Source organism: Lissotriton helveticus, chromosome 12 (genome assembly GCF_964261635.1).
Source record: "Lissotriton helveticus chromosome 12, aLisHel1.1, whole genome shotgun sequence".
Taxonomy (NCBI): Eukaryota; Metazoa; Chordata; class Amphibia; order Caudata; family Salamandridae; genus Lissotriton; species Lissotriton helveticus.
The window spans coordinates 3,040,946-3,067,230 of record NC_136073.1 but is presented as its reverse complement, the minus strand read 5'-3'; the positions used below and the strand labels follow the sequence as shown (position 1 = coordinate 3,067,230).

General features: G+C 48.2%; 1 protein-coding gene across 18 annotated transcripts in view; it reads left to right on the top strand.

Moving 5' to 3' along the window:
* The window catches only part of DAZAP1 (DAZ associated protein 1), a 519,254-nt gene that overhangs the window by 142,558 nt on the left and 350,411 nt on the right, over nt 1–26,285 (top strand). For 15 of the 18 annotated variants that reach the window (XM_078669912.1, XM_078669924.1, XM_078669911.1 and 12 more), the window contains 2 exons: nt 897–979; nt 4,606–4,756. The exons of 2 other annotated variants lie outside the window; for them this stretch is intronic. In XM_078669912.1, the coding sequence (XP_078526038.1) occupies nt 897–979; nt 4,606–4,756 (234 nt within the window). The remainder of the gene's footprint in view (nt 1–896; nt 980–4,605; nt 4,757–26,285) is intronic. One more of the 18 variants, XM_078669928.1, reaches the window with a different exon arrangement.

Below are 26,285 nucleotides of genomic sequence, written 5' to 3'. Positions count from 1 at the left end.
CTTAGGCAGACCCAGCATGGTTCAAGACCTTAGCAGATTTGTCTTTGAAGTGATGTTGCTTCAGGTTTGGACTGGGACTTTAACAGCAGCCTAATTTAGAAGGTGTTTGTAAGGGGACAGACAGGCATGGTTTCCACAATGATATCTATGTACCCAGCCATATGTGGTCCTAGTGTTGTGTCCCAGGCTTTTGTTGCTCCAGAAGCAGTGGCCATTGGTTAGAGTATGATGATCAACAAAGATTCATGACAGTGTCAGATGTTACCACAATCATTTGTAGAACCCAAAGACTTCCTTCGTAGATTATGCAGTTCATGTGTTCAACACCAGAGTATATTGAGCATTCTAGATTTATGATGTATTGTAGAAGGTTTAAGCCAATCTTGAACAAGGAGAAAGGAGGAGGGAGAAAGCTGCACATGTTGGTATATGGAAAACCAGACTTTTGTAGCGTGATGGTGTATTACCTGCTGAATAATGGGTTACGTAGTGGGGTGCTGAAAATCTGAACTCTTCTGTGACCCATCCGACCTTAAGGTTATTGCTCAATGTTTGGATTGTACCAGCACTGTGGAAGGCTTAGCATTTCCAGAAATAAGAAGTTAACTTCCTTTTAAAAATGTGGCACACGGTCCTAGGTTGGGTGTTTAAACTGTTGGTGTTTGGTCTTTGTATCTCAAACAAATCCTAATTGATGTTTTAACATTTCTGAAATTGACTGATTCAAAAGTAAACTAAATCCTTTATTAATTAAATTGCTATGGTTTTTCAACCAGCAACCTGGCTTGAGTCTGAAACCTGCAGCCAAACCCTTGGTTATGCCCCTGATACTGTTCATCATCCTGTTTTATGTCACAACACCCTGCTACCTTGATTCACTCTTCGTCGTTGGCTAGGTTTTGGATTTATAACTTTCGAGGACGAACAATCAGTGGACCAGGCTGTCAACATGCATTTTCACGACATCATGGGCAAAAAAGTGTGTAGTTGTAGTTTTATTTTATCTTAACATAAAGCCAAGTCTTGGGCATCTGGGGCAATCCACTGGTGATTAAGTCAGGGATACTGTTATTGGGGACAACCTAGCAAGTCCAATCTGTTGCTTCCATAGTGCCAAGTCCTTTGTTAGTTCTCTTGTTGAGAGGTAGCATCTTTAACTTCATCTCGCCCTTGCAGTGTAGTCACTGTGATGTAAGAGGTAATTCATCCTTGTGGCACTGCACTTGTTAGACTTCAGGAGAGTTGTGTCCAGAGTTAGCATTGTGTTCCATTTGGGCATTATTAAGAGTTGAGGTATCAGTTAATTCACCATGCAGCAAGATCCAGTGGATTATTCCTGATCTACCCAAGGCTTGGCTGAATACCATTCCTCCTGATGTATGCTAAATATTGTAATTGTGGAACGATTGGGATTTGGAAACAAAGCCTAAATTCATATTTTATTTGGAATTAATAAGATCTATAAACATTGTGAAGGAATGGTTGTACGTTTTAAATTGGATCACTTACTGTTAAATTGTTACAAACCCACTCCTAAATGAAGCACTCTGCAGATAAGTGACCTCTGCTTCATACTGTGTTGTTAGTTCATCATAACTCTTCCAAACCTGGTGATCTTAGCCCACTTCAGACAATGGATTCTAGGTAGTAGCATATATAAAGAAGACAAGATATGCTTATGCTTGCTCTTTGTACCGGATAGGTGAAGGCTCCTTCATTGAGAGTTGTGCGAAGGAGAAGGTTCCCTTTCTGAAACTTGAGCACTTAGACAAATATCTAGGGAGTCCTACAGAGGCGGAGATTCATAAGGTGGAACACTGAGTTTGTGGCAATGCTCAAATGAGATTTCAAAGCTTTTACTACTCTGATATTCTGACAGATTAGAGACGAGTATTTAGAAAGTCCAGAAAGCCACAGTCAGACTATCACAACGTAATGAGGTACACTACAATATTTTGCTTTCAATATCATCAGGGGTATTGGAGTATGGGCTGATAGCTCCCCCATCTTTTCACTTGGCTCCTGTTACTGTCCTTTCTAAATGGTTGCTTCTGATTCTCTAATAGGGTTGTTAGTCCCTTCTTGTAATGCCGTGTCTACATTTGTAACCTTCCATAAGAACTATGGTCTATTGTGGACTTGGTTTGACACTTCCAAACAATTCTTATCTAGAGAAAGTCTCTTCCAAACTCCTGTGCTACCAGAAAGCTTACAAAATGTTACCTGGAAAACCAAAAGTCCATTCAACCAGAGGTAAAATGGCTACGGCTGTATTACTGAGAAGTTTGCCAATCTTTGAGACCTGCAAGGCAACCTGGAGATCTGGCCACACTTTTACAAGACACTATTGCCTTGATTCAGCTGCTAGATAAGATGCTCAAGAAGAGCAAGCCTTTTTGAAAAATCTCTTTGCTTATGTTGTTATACCTTTTTATCTTTTCTCTCGCAATTAAGGGGATGAGGTAAGCATTTTATTCGATGCCTGTTGATTATATATGGTGAGGCACTAAGGAAGTTGTTTCTTATCTTTAATCCTAGTTCTCCAGCAGTGGACTCCATTAAAATCATAAGCAACCCTCCCTCTCTCCTGGTGGAAGAGTGAACACTATATATGCTTACATGTTACTGCGTCAAAAAGAACAGTCAGCTGCCACCTACATCATGTGACACTGAAGGTCAAGCTCCCCTAAAGGCACAGTATTCTGTTGTCTTTCTTACAGTTAGATTACCCTATCCATCCCTATCATTCACTTTAGAAGAAAACAAAGACGTGTGTGATAATTTTCATTTAGGACTATTTTTAAGGATTAATATATTTTCTTCCATCTTATAAAGCAAATTAATAGAATTACCAATATAACCTGTTTTCAGTTTGCCAAATTATACTTGTGTGTTGCATGTGCTTCCTAGCCTTTGAGAAGTAAGGCGAAAATACTGCACAGAATGTGACTTTGGAAAAAGTGCTCCTGGACCCCCGTACTTAGGCAGGACTAAAGTGCGTTTGATTCAATGGCAATTTTCCTGAAGGCGTACTAAATTTACAAGTAGGAAACGGTTCCTTACTGAAGACTCCGCTGGAGGAAAGCTAGGATTCCAAGTAACTTCGCCATATCTGTAACCTAATCAGTTGCTTCATGAGAGCGCTGTGATGGTGATTTGGTTAAAATGTATACCCGCTACTTAGTCACTTGTTCAGTGGTAATTCTGCTACAGAAATCAAGAGTGAGAACATTAAGTGAATTATATGCCTACAAAAAGTGCTAGATGAAATCTTTACAAACGAAATTAATGTAATGGGTCATTCTCTTTATATATAGGTTTACAGCCTTGGGAGCGGCAATGTTTTGTAATAATTGTGTTTTCAATACGGCATCTTATGCCTTTGAAAATTGTCAAAGTGAGCATCATATGTATTGAGAGAGGACTTATGCTTGGGCCATCTTGTAGATGAAATATGAAATTAACATCTTGCATGTCTGGCATTTAGAGCTGCTTTCCTCTCCCTGGCTGACAATCTTTTTTAAAATGTAGGTTTCAGTGTCTACTCTGACCACTAAACCCAAAACGGTTATGACCTGCTGTAGCTATGCAGCTATGTGATAGCCACATCATCCACCATGTGGACGTTATTTCCAAATTCATGATTCTGTACACTAAAGAAACAGGGCTATCAATGCGGCTTTCCATTCACAATGTCCCTAAATTAAAAAGTTGTGAAAATTGAGATTACACCGGGCTACCATAGCTTTGTTTATCCCTGGGAGGCTTTAGTACAGCTAATCCGTAAGAAAAATGTGTTTTACTAGTACACATTGTGTAGCATTCCAAACTGACAACACAGTATGAATATTTGCTGCTGCTTCTTGACTCAAACTGTCCATTTTTGTATTACTTGCATGTTTTGTTTACTTTCTCTTTTGTTAGATGTATTGTAAGATTCTCTTCCCACATCCATCCCCTCTGACATTTTATGCAAGTTAATTAAATTGAGATTCTTAAAGCGATAGCCTGGGGAAGGTAAGTCTTTATCCTCCATTAGACATTTCTATACAAACTTTATAGAAAATACTTTTAAGTATCTGCACAAAAAGATCATATGGAAGCTAATTCACATACCCCTGCCTCCATTTCTTAACCAAACAGTGAGCAGTTAGGTCAGGCCTTCTGTGAGATCCCAGACGCACCCATTCTTTGCATCACAGAATGTGTACAGTAAGAGTTTCCGCTTCAGTTGAGAAATACAATTGTACTCTGATTCGAGGGCTAAATCTAATTCTAACTAGTCCAGTTTGCACGGCCCAACCCTGCTGAGCGGAGGGCACTGTTGCTTTACAAGTTGCAGATATGCCCATTTTGGAGGGAAGATAGATCATACCTTGTGACTTCTACACATTTTAGTATTTCATGGGTACATGCTATATTTATAAGAAACATTTAGATGACATTTCATTGTCCAAATGCAAGTCTTGCAGTAGACTTTTTAGGGTTAAGTCCCAAAATGCTAGGTTTAGTCTTGAGGATTCAAATTGAGGGATTTGTGGCGGTACAAGGGTGGGGGGCATAGACCTTTGACTATCTCCTTAAGTATCTGATTTATTTATTTAGGTCGAAGTGAAACGGGCGGAGCCTCGTGATAGCAAAAGTCAATCACCAGGTCAGGCGGGCATCAGCCAGTGGAGTGTCAGAGCTGTGCCAACTGCCAATGGATGGACCAGCCAACCTCCTCCTTCCTGGCAGCCTGGATACAGCCCACAAGGTAATTATCTCCCTGACCAACCCATAAACTAATCCTTTTGTGTTTCTGTAGTTCAGTGCATGTTTTGTATTTTGCTAGAAATGTCATCTAGTGAACCAGGTTTACATAATTAGACCAGCAAATAAAACAATAGTTCTCCAGTATTAGGGTGTCTTTCAAAGATTCACATGCTTGAATATTCCCCGTCGTCGGAGTGGGAGTCCCACGGTAAATAAAATAGCAATAACATACTAATAATATGTATATGTAAAACATAACAGATTAAATACACATTAGAAAACAGGCAGTAAATGCCTAAATATAATTCCTCATAGGAATACATGAATAGAGAAAAAACACTTGTAGCCTATTTCTGTCATTATGTTGGTCCAAACTGTAGCCAATCAGGCGCCAGCAGCCCTCCAGAACCTTCTCCTCAGAGCTCAGCACCTCAGTCGTGTGTAAGGGAGTCTCCCTGAGCTCGGCTCAGTTCTCAGTTTCTTCAGGTTTTCTGTACTTTTCAGAATGTCTACAAGTAAGAAATCTCTCTTCTGACCTTGCTCTTCTTGTGGGAAGCTGCGTCTTTATTCAGAGAATCCACACAGTAAGTGTATTTACTTTCTGATAGATACATCTGCCGTGTGGATTCCTCACCTTGTGAATATCCCCTTGCGTCAGCAACATTCGGAAATTCTTTTTGTAGCTTCGCGCCGACGTGGATCCGGACGTCACAGAGGCACGGCATCGCACGCGACCTCGCTGACGTCACCGGCGCCTATAACAGGCCCACGCCGGCGTGATGACATCAGTTCCCTTTTTTCCGCGTCGTCGACGCTAACGGTTTTCAGGGATCGTATAGTAGCTTCCAGTAACTTTGTTACTATTTCTTCGTAATTGTGTCTTTCTTACATTTTCTTCGAGATGTCGTCGAAGAAGACGGGATTTAAAGCCTGCGGTGAATGTGGCAAGACCATGTCAATCACCGACCCCCACGAATGCTGTGTTTGGTGTTTGAGCTCGGACCACGATGTCGAGGACTGTTCCTGCTGTAAGAAGATGACTCCAAAGGCCTTAAGAGAGAGGGAGACAAAACTCCTTATGGCGAAACTCAAGAGCAAAAAAGCTAAGAAGTCGTCAAAATCTCGATCTCGTCGGTCGAGGTCGAGGTCGAGGTCTCGTTCGAGGTCACACTCGGAGTCTTCGTCAGCACACGCTTCGAAGTCTTCGAAGAAGAAACACAGAAGGAAGTCCCATGAATCGCGTCATCACTCTGGGAAGGACTCTAGCTCGAAACCAAAGTCCCAGATCAAGCTAGTGTGTAAAGAAGTGGAGATTTCGGAGTCGGAACATGAAGAGGCTGTGCATCCAGTTTCACCCGAGCCTCAGGAACAGGTCCAATCTCCGATTCCATCAAATCCTTCTGGTCAGGAGGATGAAGGTGAGGAGCAGGGGGATGGTGGAGCCGAAGTTCCGGCACCCGATAGTTCATCGACTCCGGCTCCGGCGCCCGAAGAAGAGGTCGACGTCGTATCGACTCCGCCTCCCCGGGAACATCCGAGAGGTCCGTATCCTGAGTTTCCGACTCCAGGTCAGGATCCTTCCCAGTTCCTGAACGCCATGTATGGTGTATATTCGAGGGCAATGTTCCCGTCTGGTGCACCTGTTGGTCCCACGGGTCCTATGGCCTTTAACCTAGGGGTTCCGCAGGCGTATGCCCCTGCACCCTTCATGCCCTTTATGCCGGCTCTACCGCCGCATTGGCATTTTCCGACACCACCGGTGTCGTCGACGCCGAAGCGCACGACGCCGGCTCCATCGACGCCGATCCCATCGACGCCGATACCCGTGACTCCGAGGCAAGATTCTGTCCGACCTCGTGTCGAGAAGCCTCGTCCGACGTCGGGCTCGACGCCGGCAGCGACCCCGTCGGAGTCGATTCCGAATCCTTTAACTTCAATTGTGAAAGAAAGGTCTCGGAGAAAGGCCCAGAGACTTTTAGAAGAGGAAAAGTATGGGTATTCTGACACTGAGGAAGGAGAATTACAGGATTCTGAGGATCCCTTTGATGAGTTAGGTGAAGCCAGTGGTCTTGAACTGTCACCTGAATGGGAGTTGGCTTCTGTATCGAATGCTCCATCTAAGGATGTGGTGCCTTACCACACTGTGATTAAGAAGGCAGCGAGTTTACTAAATATAACTCTGCCTACAGCTGATTATAAACCCAATATTTTAACTGAGGTACTTCATTCACCCTCATCTGTGATCGAGCCTATGTTACCATTCAACGAGGCGTTGTCTGAACCTGTCTATGAGGTCTGGAAGAAACCCTTGACTGCTCCAGCGGTTTCTAGAACGGTAGCAAGAAGATATAGAGCTGCACCGGATGACCCTGCATTTTTAACAACGCATCCTCTTCCTGAGAGTTTGGTAGTGCAGGCTGCCTGTTCTAAAAAATCTGCTGGGGCATTTCCACAGGTTCCTGGAGACAAGGAATCCAGGAAACAGGACCAAAATGCTAAAAAGGTTTTTTCATCAGCCAGCATGGCATTGAAGTCAACCAATGCTACGTGTTTGATGGGGAGATATATCCATGCTTTGATGGACTCTGTCAAACAACTCATTCCAAAAGTTCCTGAGGATGACAGGAAGGATTTTCAAGAAGTAATCTCGGACACCCAAGCGGCTGCGAGACAAGTCATCCAGAGTGGTTTGGACACTGCAGACTCGGTGGCAAGAGTCATGGGTTCCTCTGTGGCTACTAGGAGAGCTGCTTGGCTCAAATCTTCGGAGTTTTCTGCTGATGTCCAGTCTGCTTTAATGGACTTACCCTTTGATGGTTCAGGTCTGTTTGGAAAGAAGGCTGATACTGCCTTGGAACGTTTTAAGGACAGTAGGGCCACTGCAAAATCTTTAGGCCTTCAATCCAGAGGTACTACCGGAAGACGTTTCAGAGGGTTTGGCCGATCTTCCTTTCGATCTTACAGATCATTCCAGCAGCAGCAGCCTCAGCAGCAGCAGCAGAACACGCTGTACAAGTCGTACAGAGGCAGACAAAGACCCCGTCCTAGAGGTCGTCAAGCTTCCTCCTCCTCCTCCTCCTCCTCTCCTTCCCAACCCCCGGCCAACGCAGCAAAGCAGCCCTAGATCCGCCATTCCGGATCATGTGGGCCCAGTAGGGGGTCGGCTTACTCATTTTCTACAAGATTGGGAATTTATAACATCGGATCTTTGGGTTCTCAATCTTGTAGAGAATGGGTATGCTCTTCCTTTTCAGGAATTCCCTCCCAATTACCCTCCTTGCCAGGGTTATTGTTCAGAAGACCACCTACTTCTCCTGCAGGAAGAAGTCCTGGCACTGTTCCGAAAGGGTGCGATAGAGGTGGTTCCAGAGCAGGAAAGGGGTCAGGGGTGCTACTCCCGGTATTTCCTGATCCCCAAGAAAGATGGCAGACTTCGGCCAATCCTGGACCTCAGGATTTTGAACCTTTACCTGAAGCAGGAAAAGTTCAAAATGCTCACTCTTGCACAGGTTCTTCAGGCGCTGTTGGAAGAAGACTGGATGGTGTCGATCGACTTGCAAGATGCGTATTTTCATATTCCCATCTTGAAGTCTCACAGAAAGTATCTCCGTTTCACGGTTGGGTCACAGCATTACCAGTTTGTGGTCCTTCCGTTTGGCCTTACTACTGCACCTCGAGTCTTCACCAAGGTGATGGCAGTGGTGGCAGCTCATCTCAGGAGAACGGGGATTCATGTATTTCCGTATCTAGACGACTGGCTGATCAAAGCGGAGTCGCCAGAGAAGGTGCTCCATCATCTGCAAGAGACAACTCAGTTGTTGCACAGGTTGGGTTTTTCGATAAATGTACCCAAGTCTCACCTGGTGCCCTCACAGCGCAACCTGTTCATAGGTGCGGTACTGGACACAACCGTATGTCGTGCATTCCCTCCCCCTCAAAGAATTCGCGACATACGGGAGATGATTCCTTTATTTTACAATGGAGCGGTCGTTCCAGTCCTGAAGGTCCTTCGCCTACTCGGTCTGATGGCTTCATGCATTCTGTTGGTCAACCATGCACGCTGGCACATGAGGGCACTCCAGTGGTGCCTCCGCAGGCAGTGGTATCAGCACAACGGAGATCTCGGGGAGTCAGTGAGGATCTCCAGGGAAGCTGCAGCGGATCTGTCTTGGTGGAGCGTGGAAGGCAATCTGTCGCAAGGAAAGCCTTTTCAACTTCCTCCAGCGGTGGCCACAGTGATAACGGATGCATCCACTCTCGGGTGGGGTGCTCATCTGGGAGACCTGAAGGTCAAGGGTCTTTGGTCTCCAGAGGAAAGGTTGCTTCACATCAACCTTCTAGAATTGCGGGCGATACGTTTGGCGCTCAAGGCCTTCCTCCCTTCCCTTCGCGGTCAGTCAGTCCAGGTCCTGACGGACAACACGACCGCGATGTGGTACATCAACAAGCAGGAAAGAGTGGGGTCGCAGTGTCTCTGCAGAGAGGCTCTGCGTCTCTGGTCCTGGGTTCAGGACCATCAGATTTGTCTGATGGCAAATCATCTGGCCGGGGTTCTGAACGTTCGTGCAGACAGTCTCAGTCGGCAGTTCTCTGCCGATCACGAGTGGAGGCTTCACCCGGAGGTGGTTCACGACATCTTTCAGATGTGGGGGACACCTCGGGTGGACCTGTTCGCCACTCACGAGAATGCTCACTGCCTGTCATTCTGCAGTCTCCAGTATCCGATGCAAGGAGCCTTGGGGGACGCGTTTCAGTTGAGTTGGAAAAGTCAACTCCTTTACGCGTTTCCTCCCATACCCTTGATTCCTCGGGTTCTGAGGAAGATTCGCCAAGACCGGGCCCAAGTCATATTGATCGCCCCGGATTGGCCAAGAAGGGTGTGGTATTCAGACCTTCTCCACCTCTCCTCTCACCCGCCGCTCCGTCTCCCTTACAGGGCAGACCTCCTCTCTCAGATGGAGGGGCAGGTTCTACACCCCCACCTCCAGACCTTACACCTTCATGCCTGGAGATTGAGCGGGGCAACCTGATTTCTTTTTCTCTCCCTCACGATGTGGTGGATGTCATTTTGTCGGCCAGGCGTGACTCCACTAAGTCCATCTATTCTTATAGGTGGTCTAAATTTGTTGTTTGGTGCAGGGAGAAGTCTATAGACCCTTTGAGGTCCCATTTATCTGATGTGCTCCAGTTTGCCCTTTCCCTGGCCCAGCAGGGGCTTGCTGTTGCCACGGTGAAGGGATATCTGTCTGCGCTGTCGGCATTTATCTGTATGCCTGACCAGCCTTCTCTTTTTAAGTCTCCCATTGTTTTAAGGTTTCTGAAGGGCCTTACTAATAGGTTCCCTGCTACACCCTTTGTTGTGCCTCAGTGGGATTTGAACCTAGTTTTGACATTTTTGATGGGTGCTCCCTTTGAGCCTCTTCACAAGTGTCCCATGAGGCTTCTGACTTTTAAAACTGTTTTTCTTGTCGCAATTACCTCGGCAAGGAGGGTAAGTGAGCTTCAAGCTCTTAGTTCCAAGCCCCCATTCCTGACCATTCATGCTGAACGAATGGTTCTTAGGACCAGGGCTGCTTTTCTGCCTAAGGTGGTGACTCCTTTCCACCTTGGTCAATCCATTACCCTTCCTACCTTTTATCCTCCCCCTCACCCTTCCAAGGAGGAGGAGAGATTACACCGTCTTGACCCCAAGAGGGCGGTGTCTTTTTACTTGGACAGGACTAAAGACTGTCGAGTGGACGACCAGCTCTTCGTTGGCTTTGCTGGCTGCAAGAAAGGAAGAGAGGTCCATAAGAGGACTCTGTCGAGGTGGATCGTGCTCTGCATTAAGATCTGCTACTCTTTGGCTGGTAAGGACCCTCCAGAGGGTATTAGAGCACATTCGACTAGAGCAAAGTCTGCATCATCTGCTTTGTCTAGAGGTGTACCTGTTGAGGACATTTGCAGAGCCGCGACTTGGGCCTCCCTCCACACTTTCGCGAAGCACTACTGCTTGGATACCGAGGTGAGGAGGGACGGCCACTTCGCGCGCTCTGTCCTCCAAGATTTCCTGGTATAGCAGAGTGGACACCCTCCTCCGGGAGTGGGGACTGCTGTGGGACTCTATTCACAAGGTGAGGAATCCACACGGCAGATGTATCTATCAGAAGAACAAGTTACTTACCTTCGGTAACGCTTTTTCTGGTAGATACTATATCTGCCTGTGGATTCCTCACTGACCCACCCGCCTCCCCGTTGTCCACTCTTCTATGCCAGAGTTTCTATGATGTGTTATTTTATTGTCATGGAAATGTTTATTTCAATTGTTGTTATTGCATTTGCTTCACACTGTGTGTGTTACCTTGTTTCTATACTACGTATACTGTGTATATTTCTACTATCATCGGTCCGTCCGTGTGCCTCGATGGCACGGAAAAAAGGGCGGAACTGATGTCATCACGCCGGCGTGGGCCTGTTATAGGCGCCGGTGACGTCAGCGAGGTCGCGTGCGATGCCGTGCCTCTGTGACGTCCGGATCCACGTCGGCGCGAAGCTACAAAAAGAATTTCCGAATGTTGCTGACGCAAGGGGATATTCACAAGGTGAGGAATCCACAGGCAGATATAGTATCTACCAGAAAAAGCGTTACCGAAGGTAAGTAACTTGTTCGTCTTTACCCCGACTATGAGGTGGGAAAGTGTAAGTTCTGTAGAACTTTCTCCACAAAAACTCTAAAGGACAGGGAAAGCCGTCTTCTGTTATGGCTTCGGAGACTCAAAGACAAGGATGGTGTACTTTCTGATGCCGAAAGCTTCACTTCTGGTAGTTCCCAAGCAGTATCAAAACGTAGTAGTGTGCAGGAGTTGCCCTCACCTTTCATCAAGAGGAAGAAGATGTCCCTCTCTTTGGCCCCTGCGGTGTCTTCACCTCTACCTACTACGTCCACGCCCACGAGACCTGGCTCTCAGGCGTCTACTGCATCTTCTGCTCATGTTTTGTGAAAAAACATGCTTCTGCGTCGACGGGAGCGTCGACAGTCGTTCCGACGACGAAATCTGCCGTCTCTGGATCATCGATGACGACGATGACGACGACGTTTGCTTCTGGATAGTCGACGGCTGTCTCGTCGACGTCGTTGACTAAGGTAACACTTAGTTTCAAGACTGTACCGTCTGTCATTCCGATTGCATCGTCGTCGACGAAGAAGCCTCCCCCGTCGACGATCAAGTCATCGTTGACGAAGGGTGTGAAGAAATCACAATCGTCAACAGCCTCGCCGACGACCGTACCGTCGACGATCTCCTCGTCGACGACTGCTCCGTCGACGAAAAAGAAGTCATCTTCGTCGTCGACTTCATCGACAAAAGCAACGTCGACGCCATTACCGTCGAATATACCGGATTCTGCCAGTGTGGCTTCATCGACGACGACTTCTACGTTTGCCTCACTGCCATTGTTGCCATGGTCGTCCACTGGATCTGCCGATGTTGAATCTCTTCACCAACGCCGCAAGGTGCCTGTGGACCAGATTTCCATCACCAGTGATCCACAGCCTCCCTCGCCCTTGTTTGCCACAGACTCGGAGCAGGACTCAGAAGAAGATGTACACGAGTCTTTTAGAGCAGCACGTAGTCCATCTGATTTGGTCATCAAGTGCCAAGATTACAGTAACGATGATGAGGACCAATATTTCCAACAGGAAACTACGTTGGTACAAGCTCCTACGGCGACGTTACCCTTGTCGCTCATCTCTAATCTCCAATATATGTTGGACGACTATAACAGACGTTTTCCGTCTGCTCCACAAGTGCCTGCAGCCCCTTCTATTCTGCCACCGGTTACTGTGCCGGCTCCGGCTCCTCTGGCATCTCTGCCTACTTCTGCTCCTCAAGTGCAAACATCTGTTTGAATACACACAACTGTGTATGCCGACGATGAGGTTTCTCCAGACCGCAAAGATGGTGAGGTTCGAGATGATGATGATGACGATATGGCGGAGTGGGATAATTACCAAGTAAAAACACCGTCCCCATCTCCGGTCACACCAGGGGATTCTCCTCCTGTAGATATTGCAAGTTTCCATCAGCTGATGGATAGGGCGGCTCAAGGCTTCAAGTTGCCTAGAGTCCAGAGAGAGGAGGATTGTTTTCTCTATGATTTTAAAAATCAGCCATTCAAACAAGTCCATACTGTGCCCATAATTGACTTTATCTGAGCCGAAGGAGTAAAATTGATGCAGACCTCAAATACACTTCTGGCTCAGATGCCCAGGTTGGAAAAGAAATACAAGGCGCCTGTCGGCACTCCAGCGTGCCTCATTGGACAGCCAAAACCAGATTCAGTGATTACACAAGCAGCTCAGCGTCGTTCGCGGAACCCTGCGTCTGCTGTTACTGCCCCACCAGATCGCGAAGGTCGCCGCATGGATGCTATAGGCCGCAAGTTTTCTACGATGACTTCCACCACAGTGAGAGCGGCCAATGCTTTGGCCATTTTGGGGCGTTACGACCGCCAGATGTGGGCGGACATGACAGCTTATGTGGCCTTGATTCCGGATGCTTCAAAGGCAAAGGCTTTGCAACATCTCCAAGGAGAGAGAACATCGGAGGAGATAATTGATTGTGCCGTTGACATCGCCTGTACTGCTTTCCGGCAACTCGCTGGAGCGGTGGTTCTACGTAGGCAAGGTTGGTTGCGTTCTACATCTTTCCGACAAGAAGTACAATCAAAGATCCTGGATATGCCGTATGACGGCGAGTCTTTGTTTGGGGCTCATGTTGATGAAGCTTTACAGTCCATCAAAAAAGACACTGACACTGCTCGCTCTCTAGGAACTTTGCAGTTTCGGAAACAGCCATTTCGGGGTGCACGTGGACGCGGCACCTCCTCTACTTTTCGAGGAGGAAACAATCAATACCGTTCCTACAACCAAGGCAACTAACGCTATTCCAACACCCAGCAACAGTCTTCCCAACAGCAGTCTTCTAAAACCTATAGAGGGAGATCTTATAGAGGATCTGCTCCCAAGCGACAATGACTTGCCTTTAACCCAAAAAGTTGGAGGTCGAATCTCCCTGTTCTGTTCTCAATGGTCCTCCATCACTTCGGACCGTTGGGTTCTGGACATCGTAGAGAAAGGCCATGCTCTGGAGTTCATCAAACTTCCTCCGCCCACTCCACCTTCCGGCCCGCCACCAGCACACATCAGGGAACTATTACATCAAGTTCGCCTTATGATACGGAAGGGTGCCGTCGAAGTGGTACCCAAGTCTCAAACGGGTATGGGATTTTATTCCGGATTTTTCCTTGTCGTAAAGATGACGCTGGATTGGAGGCAGATATTGGATTTACGAGCACTCAACAAATATCCCAAGTGCCAATCCTTCCGCATGTTAACGTTGGTGGAGATCTTACGACTACTCTCAGTGGGGGATTTCATGGAAACTATCGACCTCCAGGACGCCTACTTCCATGTCCCTATTCCACCGCGACATCGGAAGTATTTACGTTTCCTCGTGGGACGGAGGGATTTCCAGTTCAGAGTACTGCCTTTCGGCCTACGTTGCGCCCCTCGCGTCTTTACGAAGGTGTTGGCTCCTGTAGTAGCTTATCTACGTCTTCAGGGTGTACAGATTTTTCCTTACCTGGACGACTGTCTCCTAAAATCTCAGTCTCGTACACAGCTGCTTCAGGACACTCGCCTTTGTCAGGAGGTGTTTCGCTCTCTCGGTCTATCCATCAACATGGCCAAGTCCAATTGCATCCAGCAACCTGCAAGAACTTTTTAGGGGCCACGTTAAATACGACTCTTGAAAAAGCATTTGTGTCTCAGGAGCGACAACAAAAGATTCTTCAATTGGTTTCTCTTTTGCGCACAAGTCCGGTTCAGTTCGACTATTAAAATCATTTCTAGGAATGGCGCCATCGTGCATTGCATTGATCCCAAATTGCAGACTACGGACACGTCCCATTCAAGAGGAACTGGATGGACAGTGGCGTCAGGTCACCGGTTCCTTTAACGACATAGTCTGTTTCACCACCCGCATGAGAGCGGCCCTCAAATGGTGGGCGCGGCCTTTCAATCTTTTGACAGGGTCGTCGTTCCTTTCCATCACTCCGGAACTTACTCTGACGACGGACGCCTCGTTGGAGGGATGGAGTGCTCCTATTCAAGGCCTATCCATAAAGGGTTAGTGGACTTTGCCTCAGAGAACCTGGCACATCAACAGGCTGGAGCTGATGGCCATTTTTCTGGCGCTCAAGTCCTTTCATCTCTTGATCTAAGGAGAGTCAGTCCTTATTCAGACGGACAACACAACCAGCATGCATTATATAAACAAGCTGGGAGGAACAAAGTCTCCAATCTTGTCGCATCTGGCGCAGACGATCTGGGACTGGGCTCTAAGTCACCAAGTCACTCTCACTGCAGTCCATCTACCAGGAGTTTCCAACATCCTAAAGGATTCCCTCAGCAGGTCCACGTCATCGACCCACGAGTGGGAGTTGCACCAACAATCACTCGAGCTGATATTTCGGAGATGGGGGCATCCACCGTTGGATCTCTTTGCCACACCACAGAACCGGAAATGCCCATCTTATGCAAGCTGGCATCCCCACCGAGGGTCACAGGGCAATGCCCTTTTGATGAATTGGTGCAATCTGTTTGCTTACGCTTTTCCTCCAATCCCTCTGGTGCCTCGGGTATTGTGGAAAATGCAGAGACAGCCTTGCCACATTCTTCTGATCGCCCTCAGATGGCCTCGTCGAGCGTGGTTTTCAGAGCTACTTCTTCTATCCCAGTGCGAGCCCATCTGTCTTCATCCTCGGGTGGACCTTCTCCCGATGGACAGGGGTCAGATTTGCCATCCAGACCCCTCCTCTCTGAATTTGTCAGCTTGGAACCTGAGCACCTTGAATTTGCTCACCTAGCCATCCCACCAGACTGTAGAGACATTCTCGCTCAGGCTAGAGCGCCGTCAACTGTTAAAACCTATAAACTTAAATGGAGAGATTCTGCCATTGGTGCGCAGCTGCTGGGATCCATCCCATTCATTTCACGCCTGCGCAGCTCCTTCCATTCTTTTTGCAACTTGCTCAGTCTGGACTCTCTCATTCAACTTTGAGAGTTTTTTCAGGCGGCAATTTCCCGCTGCCGCCAGGATGGTGTCACTTCACTCTGTTCTTCCAGGATAATACGCCAATTTTTGAAAGGATTATTTCGCACTTTCCCACCGATTCGGGGCCCTCCTCCTACTTGGCACCTTAACATCGTGTTGTCACAACTTATGAAAGCACCTTTCGAACCTAAACACAAGGCGGACTTGAAGTTTCTCACTTGGAAGGTTGCTCTTCTCCTTGCGCTGACATCTTCTCGTCGCGTAAGTGATATCCATGCTTTCACTATAAATCCTCCATTTCTGCAGTTTCAACCTGACTGTGTAGTGCTTCGTACTAATCCCACGTTCCTACCTAAGGTGCCTTCAGATTTCCACATCAACTAACCTGTTTTCTTGAAGACTTTCCTTGCTAATCCACAGTCTCCAGCGGAGCAGCGTTTGCACTCCTTGGACATTAAAAGGTGCTTAAAGTTTTGCATCAGCAGAACAGCCCCTTTTCGGAAAGCTGATCAACTGTTCATAGCTTATGGACGTTTCCACAAAGGGCGTCCAGTTACCAAGCCTACAATTGCTCGTTGGGTTTCCTCGGCCATCGCTTTCTGCCATCAACAGGCAGGCAAGCCTCTACAATCTTCAGTGAGGGCCCATTCCACCAGGGCGATGTCGTCTTCAACTGCCCTGTTCGCCGGTGTGCCGGTGCATCAGATCTGCAGAGCAGCCAGGTGGTCGAGCAGGCACACGTTTACGAAAAACTACTGCCTGGGTGCCATCAACGAAGCAGACACTGCAGTGGGACAGGCTGTGCTTCGCAATCTTTTTCAATAAGGTGAGCCTCTGTCTTCCCTCCTCCATAATGGTTTACCTTATTACTGTATGTTTTGCATGCCTATAGGCATATTTGGTTTTATAAGTCTATGCATGTGTATCATGACTGGGAAGCTTTCTTCAGATATTACTGCTTTCTATTCTATATTCAAGCATGTGAATCTATTAAAGACACCCTAATACTGGAGAAGAACAATTGTTACTTACCTCTAAACAGGTGGTTCTCCAGTATTGGTATTGGGTGTCTTTCATAGATTCATATGCGACCCACCCTCCTCCCCTCAGAGGCTCTCTTCTCCTCATAGACTCTGTGGTCACTCTTGTGCTACGAAAATCTGAGGTGCTGAGCACTGAGGAGAAGGTTCTGGAGGGCTGCTGGCGCCTGATTGGCTACAGTTTGGACCAACATAATGACAGGAATAGGCTAAGAGTGTTTTTTCTCTATTCATGTATTCCTATGAGGAATTATGTTTAGGCATTTACTGCCTGTTTTCTAATGTGTATTTCATCTGTTATGTTTTACATATACATATTATTAGTATGTTATTGCTATTTTATTTACCGTGGGACTCCCACTCCGACGACGGGGAATATTCAAGCATGTGAATCTATGAAAGACACCAATACTGGAGAACCACCTGTTTACAGGTAAGTAACAATTGTTCTTTTCCATTATCTTTAACCTGTATAGTAATGTGAAAGACTGACCAGGCATTGAAAGATTTTGGAATATTCTAGTGTGTGCGCCAGAGAGTTGTTGAACTCTGGTTCTTTGCTTGAGAGTGTGTTGTAATTAAAAACGTTTGAAAATTAGTTATGTGGTGCTAAATTTCAAGAGCTATTTGAGACAAATGACTGTTATTAATTTTATGACATTACTGTTTGTGAATTGACTACACAGGCATTCCTCAAACGCCGCACAAAAAGAATGCAGACTCAACAATTTTGTATCTCATGTTTATGTATGTAATTTCGCTTACTCTAAAAAAACAAAGACTGCAAGCTTAATAGCAGTATTCTGCTGATAGGATGGATCCCTCAGGGAATTTGGAGTGGCTTGCAGAACATCTCAAAGGGAGGAAAGGGAAGTGGTTCAAGACTGAGTCACATATCCAGCAAGATCACTGGCATGGCAGCGGATTGCTTTGAATCATCTAGCAAAGAAAAGTGGTTCTGTCGGGTATAATAACAAATTTGTACAAGGTAATAAGTACTCTGGAAACACTTGTAAGTAACACACCAAAATTACAAAAATAAATAATAAACACGGCTCTTAATCAGCAATGAGTAGTATCTTTACTTTACATTACTTTAAAATGGCTGTCAAGTGACCAGATACATAAACAAAGACTGTACAATGTTCAAGTGTGTCTTGAGTGACTTTAGGTGATTAGTGACTGCAGTGCTGTACATAAAGTGAATACAAAGACATGTGAATACAAACAAATGCAAGGGGCTTTTTTTTTTGATAGACAGGTCCAAGTTTACAAGAATATCACGCTAACAGGGGATTTGATTTCCAGTTTAGTTTAGTGGATTGTATGGACTGGTGGAGATCGTAACTTCGACGTTTCGACCCTGAGGGATGGTGCAGGATATTATTTGCATCCGGAGCGGGTCTTCATCAGAAAAGAAGGTAAACGGAGAAGATGAGGGGGCGGGGGGGGGGGAAAGACAGCCAGTAGAAGATGCTTGTGATATGGTATCCTCTTTTGGCAATAATGTGAGGGGGTGTCAGCCGACACCTAAGACGCACACTGATGGGTCGACGTCTAAATGTTTCTAAACGTCACCAGCCGGTTGAAGTTTGGGGGTGGCTGCCAAGGTGATCCTTGATTTGAAGCACTGCGGGAGACGTCCTCGTCCGCCAAACTCAATTTGGGAAATTCCCAAATTCATTGTGCGTCTTAGGTGTCGGCTGACACCTCCTCGCATTAATGCAAAAAGAGGATACCATATCACAAGCATCCTCTTATACTGGCTGTCCCCCCCCTTCTCTGTTCACCCCCTGTCATGTTAAAGACCCGCTCCTGATGCAAATAATATCCTGCACCATCCCTCAGGGTTCAAACGTCGACGTTACTGTCTCCACCAGTCCATACAATCCACTAAACTAAACTGGAACTCAAATCCCCTGTTAGCGTGATATGCTTGTAAAATTGTACATGTCAAAAAAAGCCCCTTGCATTTGTTTGTATTCACATTTCTGATGGATACATCTGCCAGTGGATTCCTCACCTTATGAATATCTCCCTGCGTCAGCAGCATTTGGAAATTCTTTTGTAGCTTCGTGCCGACGTGAAAGACGTCACAGAAGCACGGCATCGCGCGCGGCTCCGCTGACATCACCGACTCCATGATAGGCCCACGTCGGCGTGATGACATCAGTTCCCTTTTTTCCGCGTCGTCGATGCTAACGGTTTTCGAGGGATCCTCTGTAGCTATTGAGTAACTCTGTTACTGTTTGTTACTTTCAGTGTTTTCTTGTTTCTTTGTCTCCTGTCGAGATGTCCTCGAAGAAGACCGGATTCAAGCCGTGCGGAGAATGCGGGAAAGATGAAGATTGCGTTTGGTGCTTGTCCTCAGATCAGGATGTCCAAGGGTGTCCATGCTGTAAGAAGATGAACCCCAAGGCCCTTCGTGAAAGAGAGGCGAAGCTCCTGGTTGCCAAGATGAAGGGTAAAAAGGACAAGAAGAGTTCGAGGTAGTCATCAGGGCATGCTTCCAGATCGACAAAAAAGCAGCATAAGAATAGGAAGCATGGTTCTCGACACCATTCTGGGAAGGATTCGGATTCGAGGCCGAAGTCGCCAGTGAGAAGACATCGTAAGGATGATGTATCTCCTTCTCCGGATGTTCTGGATCCGGAAGGTGAGGCTTCGCCCATGGAGCCGCTGGAGCATTCACCGACTCCGGTGTCTAATCCCTCTCCGGCGCCGTCTCGATCTCCACCTCGAGAGGAGGAAGAGGCTCTCTTGCCGGAGGGTTCGACGACTCCGGCACACTAACCCGAGGAAGAGGTCGACAAGAATCCGGTGCCTCCTCGAGAGCAGCCTGTGGGTTCATACCCTCCCTTTCCAGGCCCAGGACAAGACCCTACACAGTATTTAAACACTATGTATGGTGTCTTCACAAGAGCCATGTACCCCCCTGGAGCATCGGTTGGTCCCATGGGTCCGATGACCTTTAATCTGGGAGTCCCCCAGACGTATGCTCCGGTGCCGTTCATGCCATTTATGCTGGCTCCGACACCGCCTTGTCATCTCTCGGCGCTGCCGAGGTCTTCACCGATTCCTTCGTCACCGGCGCCAGTTCGACATCGACTGCAGTGGCCTGTTCCTTCAGCTCCGAGCTCGACGCCGGCTCCATCGGAGTCTATTGAGGATCCGCCAACGCCGTTCCCGAAGGAGGGGTCGAGACGTGATGCTCAGCGACTTCTAGAGGAACAGAGGTACAGAGAGGTGGAGATGGAAGAAGGTGAGCTGCAGGAATCTGAAGATTTCTTTGATGACCTAAGGGAGGCTAGTGGATTGGAACAGTCTCCGGATTGGGAGTTATCCTCTGTCCCAGATGCCCCTTCAAAAGATGTGGCACCATATCATGTGGTCATCAAGAAGGCAGCAGAACTGTTGACCTTAAGTCTGCCTACTGTGGAGTACAAGTCAAATATATTGACAGAAGTCCTCCACTCTCCATCTTCTGTGGTAGAGCCTGTGCTTCCTTTTAATGAAGCTTTGACAGAGCCAATCTTGGAGGTGTGGAGTAGGACTCTTACGGCTCCAGCAGTTTCGAAAGCTGTTGCAAGACGATCCAGGGTGGCTCCTGGAGACCCAGGCTTTTTATCTTCTCATCCATTGCCAGAGAGCCTGGTAGTACAGGCAGCCTGCTCTAAAAAAATCTACAGGTGCTTTCCCTCAGGTGCCTGGGGACAAAGAGCCTAAAAAACAAGACCAAGCGTCAAAGTACGTTTTTTCTTCAGCGAGCATGGCTCTTAAGTCAACGAACGCAACGTGCCTCCTGGAGCGTTACATCCATGCTCTGATAGATTCTGTGAAACAGTTGGCTCCTAAAATTCCAGAGGAGGACAGGCAGCATTTTAATGAGGTGCTTGTTGATACTCAAGCTGTTGCTCGGCAAGTCATGCAGAGTGGATTGGACACAGCTGACTCTGTGGCGAGAGTCATGGGATCTTCTATTGCCACCAGAAGAGCAGCTTGGCTGAAGTCTTCCAAATTTTCTGCCGATGTCCAAGCTGCCTTAATGGATCTCCCTTTTGATGGTTAGGGTCTATTCGGAAAAAAGGCTGATGCTGCGTTGGAGAGATTAAAAGACAGGAGGGCAACAGCAAGTTCTCTTCCAGGGGATCCTCATCAATAGTCATAAGCACTGAATATTCCCGCCCATGTGCGGGACCCCGGAAACAATATAAAAATATATATGGAAAAACATATATATCTCGCTCCACATAGATGTATGTACATATATTATTTTTTCTCATAACAATGCAGCCCCAAAACTGAGGCTAAACAATGAAATCACTCATATATGCACTGACATTAGCAAGGAAATTAAAAACACATTAGGTCCAATAGCCCTTGAACTTTGTGTTTTAATGATTAAAAACACTCATACATCCTGAAAATTGCTAATAAATAGACATTGTTAGCCACAGATTGCATTGAAAAGCAATAACATCGAAAATGAAAACATTTTCAACAAAAACTGGCACCGTGCCTTTAAGGCAGCCATGACCCCAGGCTTCTCATCATGCCTCGGGGTGACAGTTAGGTCAGTTGTTCTTTGCGGCTCCTTCTGTCAGGACCCTGGTTTAACAGCTCCCACCTTTTTTTGACTTTCTGTCAGAAATTCTTGGTGTTTTTCGCCAATTTTTGATGTTCACTCAACGGTTTTTGACCTTCGAGAGATACTGCTGCCTTTTTTGAGTTTCAGAAAAGGTTAATTTTTGTCAAAATGCCTACGCTTTTTGACCCCTGCCCTTCCTGTGGCAAGAAAAAGGCTATGACTGATACACATCCTGCGTGTATCCTCTGTCTCCCTGAGACACATTCTGCAGAAAAATGTGAACACTGGAAGACTTTGTCAAGGAGAACCCTCAAAGATAGAGAAAGAATTCGAATTCATGGTCTTTCTGAGAGAGGTAGGTTCCCTAAGAGGCAGAAAAAGCGAAGGACGCGATCGACGTCGAGAGATGTGTCCCGACTTGCTCTCCTTAGGCGTTGGGATCGGCGTCGAAGTTGCCGCCGCCGAGCCACCTTCCTTCGACGAAGACTTCAGCGTCGAGAGTCAAGGTAACTCTGCAACCGGGTGACGGACAGCGTCGAGAGAGAGGTCTCCGTTTGAGCATAGGAGCTCTACGTCGAGACAGCTGCCGTCGAAGCCTCAAAACCAGTCTTCGAAGTCGCAGCTTCCTCTGTCGACGCCCAGTCAACGGTGTTTGACGTCGAGGCAACCTCCGTCTGCGTCCGGTCATCGACGCTAGACATCGAGACACCCTCCGTCATCGCCCAGCCAGCGGCGTTCGACGTCGAGGCATTCTCCGTCTGCGTCCAGTCATCGACGCTCGATGTCGAGGCATCTCCGTATGCGTCAGGGCATCAGCGCTCGACGTCGAGGAATCCATCGGAGTCCAGGCGAGGGCGATCAGCGTCGAGACACCCTCTGTCGGCGTCCAACGATCGGCGCTCGACGTCGAGAAGGCCTCCGTCGACGTCAGCTCACCGGCGTTAGACGTCGAAGCATATGTCGTCGAGACAAGTCTCTCCAGCACGATCCCAGAGGACAGAGTCTCCGCAGAGAGTTTGTCAACCCTTGGCACAGTCTCCAACAGCAGTGTCGCAGCAGACCAAGACGTCGAGTTTGCCAACTCCGTCTCCAGGTCATGGGCGTCGGTCGCATAGGTCTCCAAGATCTGCTTCAGCGGCGAAAGGAGAATCTGTCTTAGGGGGACTATCCAGATCAATGGAGCGCTCTCCAGTGAGCATGAGCCATCCTGCTAAGCGGAAGAGAGCTTTAGAGGATCGTGGTTCTTGGAGTCACACAAGATCCCCTTCGCCTCCTGTGAGCCTTTCTTCATCCTCATCAGGCTCTTCTTCTCACCATCATTCTCCAGATGTGGATTATGAGCGCTCGGTGATTTGCGCTATATAAATTCCTGTACATTTACATTTACATTCAGCTCCACAGATCTTCACGAAGGTGCTAGCTCCGGTAGCAGCCTTTCTACCAAGACAGAAGCTCCTGGTCTTCCCTTACCTGGACGACTGGTTGATAAAAGCTCCTACCAAGCAGGCAGCAAAAGAATCAGTCATAATATGTACACGTCTGTTTTCCAGTCTCGGCCTGACGCTCAACGAACAGAAGTCCTCTCTTCTTCCGTCAAGGACAGCCACATTTCTAGGGCCTATTCTGGACATTTCAGTAAACAAGGCTTTCCCATCCTTCGAGAGACAAGAGAAGCTCATGTCAATGGCTTCCCTTTTGTTAAATAGAAAGTCACATTCAGTTCGCCTCTACAAGTCCCTACTGGGTTCCATCTCCTCATGCATACCCCTGATACCGCATTGCCGACTAAGAATGCGTCCACTTCAGGAAGAGTTGGATTTGCAGTTACCAAGACCATGAGAGACGCCGCATCTTGGTGGATGACCAAGGAAAACATTTCTCAAGGGCTGTCTTTCAGACTATCCCCGGCTCCTCGCATTATAACTACAGGATAGCTCCAACGTGGCCCAGACAGTTTTGGTTCACAGAACTGTACCTTCTCTCCCTGGACCTTCCTCTTCATTTGCAGCCGGTTCCTTTGCTGCTGACGATGTCCCAGGGCCAAGTCTTACATCCGGATCCTCAGTCTCTTCAGCTCTCGGCATGGCTCCTGAGCAGCGAGAATTTCGTGGGCTGAATCTCTCAGCGGAATGTAGGGAAGTACTCTCTCAAGCAAGAGCCTCAAGTACAAACAAGACTAACAAATTAAAATGGAAGGATTTCTGCATTTGGTGCCAGCGCAATGGACTCCGTCCTTTTAATTCAGACACCATGAAGTTCTTCCATACCGTCTGTCATTAGCAAAGGCGGGTCTGGCTCACTCTTCTATCAAGGTTCACCTGGCTGCGATTTCTTGCTTCAGACTCACTTCTTCAGGCCCCTCACTCTGGTCAGCAAGAATTGTTAAACAGTTTCTCAAGGGGCTTTTCAGAGTCTTCCCTCCGGTCAAGCCTCCTGCTCCCCTGTGGCATCTGAACTTGGTTCTGGCCCAGCTTATGAAGCCTCCTTTTGAACCTATTCACAAGGAAGAGCTGAAATTTCTCTCCTGGAAGGTGGTGCTTCTTTTGGCTTTGACTTCTGCGAGGCATGTGAGTGAATTGCAGGCTCTCACCATTCAGGAACCTTTTCTACAATTCAAGAAAGGAACGGTAGTTTTAAGAACTAACCCAAAATTCATACCTACGGTTCCTTCGGACTTTCATTTGAATGAACCGGTAATTCTCAAGACTTTTTTTCCCTCAGCCTGCTACTCCTGCAGAGAAAGCACTTCACTCTCTGGATGTTCAGAGGTGCTTAAAATTCTATCTTCAAAGGACTAAGGACTTCAGGAAGTCTTCTCGGACTTAAGGGAAATCTTCCCCCTGCCTCCTGGCAGGTCGCTTCATGCACCGCGCAGCTCCACCTGCTAGGTGCCAGTGCTCCCAGCCAGCTCCTGCCAGGGTTCGAAGCCCGCTAGGCTCTGCCCATCGTTGGTTCTTTTTTCTTTGTTTGGTTTCTCTCCTCATTGTAATTGTTCGCTGTGTATATTTGTGCCACTCTCTATCTGTATTCTTGTTTTCTGCCCCCACTGTCCCCCTGTCCTCTGCTCTCCCTCGCCACCCCCTCCCATCCCCGGTTCCCGCCGCTGCGTCCCATGCAGCCCCACCCCTTCCTCCCCCATTGGCCACCCGCTCCCGTCTCCCAGCGGCACCTCCCTCCCACCTCTCCATTTATGGCGGCCGTGCTGCGGCAGTGAGTGCGATCTTCCCCCTGCCTCCTGGCAGGTCGCTTCCCGCACCGCGCAGCTCCACCTGCTAGGCGCCAATGCTCCTGCCAGGGTTCGCAGCCCGCTAGACTCTGCCCATCGTTGGTTCTTTTTTTGGTTTCTCTCCTCATTGTAATTGTTCGCTGTGTATATTTGTGCCACTCTCTATCTCTGTCCTTTTTCTGCCCCCACTGTCCCCCTGTCCTCTGCTCTCCCTCGCCACCCCATCCCATCCCCGGTTCCCGCTGCTGGGTCCCCTGCGGCCCCGCCCCCCATTTTCCACCCCGCTCCCGCCTCACAGCTGCACCTCCCTCCCACCTCTCCATTTGTCGGCCACGCCGCTGGCGCCCCAAAGGCGTGCCTAAGGCAAGCCTGTATGCGCCCGTCCGCGCCCAGCGCCAGAACCCCTGGCCCCCGCGAACGCCACGATGCCCGACTCTGCTACGATGCCAGCACCCTCCATGCACTCAACCCCGGACGAAAACACACCTGCTTCCGGGCCTCCCCGAAGCGCACCCACGGACCCTTCTCCTGCCGGAACTGGAGCTTCACCAGCATCCGGCCAACCAAACCTCCAACAAAAGAACCCAACTACCTCAGATGCATCCTCCTCAACACCCGGTCCGCCCGCAAACACGCCATCGAACTCTGGGACCTTCTAGACTCTACCTCCTCAGACGTCGCCTTCCTGACGGAGACCTGGCTGAACCCCACCTCAGCCGCCGACATCCCCATAGCCATCCCGGAAGACTACAAGATCACCCATAGGGACTGTACCAACGGCATCGGAGGAGGAATCGCCATAGTCCACAGAAACCACCCTCAGAGGAACCCTCGTCTACAGACCCCCTGGACCCTGACCACAGTTCAGCGACTCAATCGCCGACTTCATCAGCATAAACGCCCTCGCCTCCACAGACTACATTCTCCTCTGGGACCTTAACTTCCACCTAGAGAACAACAACACCACCAACTCCACCACCCTGATCGACAACCTCGCCAACCTCGGACTTGGACAGCTTGTGACAACACCAACCCACGCTGCCGGCCACACGCTGGACCCCATCTTCACCACAAGCCCCCACGTCTCCTTCAGCCACACCACAAACCCCACTGGACTGACCACCACTGCATCCCCTTCAGAAACCCACTTCACAACACCGCACCCAACAAATGCACCGACGCTGCTGGAGCAAGATCACAGAAGACCAGCTAACCAACACCCTTGCCCAGAACCCACCTGCCGACCCCGCCGACCCCAGCACCGCCGTCCAGTGGACAGTGGATCGACGACTGCGATCAAGAAACCCTCCAACAACTAAACCAGCAAGAAAGCCACCTGGTTCACCAAAGACCTCAAGGCCTCCAAACGAACCTGCCTAAAACTGAAGAACTAGCTCCGCGAACGAACACTGGACAACTACGCAGCCCACAAGGATGCCACCCGCAGACACCTTCAACTCATCAGAACCGCCAAGAGGGCCTCCATCAAAAAACGCCTGGATAACAACGCACACAACAGCAAAGAGCTCTTCAACATCATGAAGGAACTCTCCAACCCCAGCTCCAACACAGACATTCCG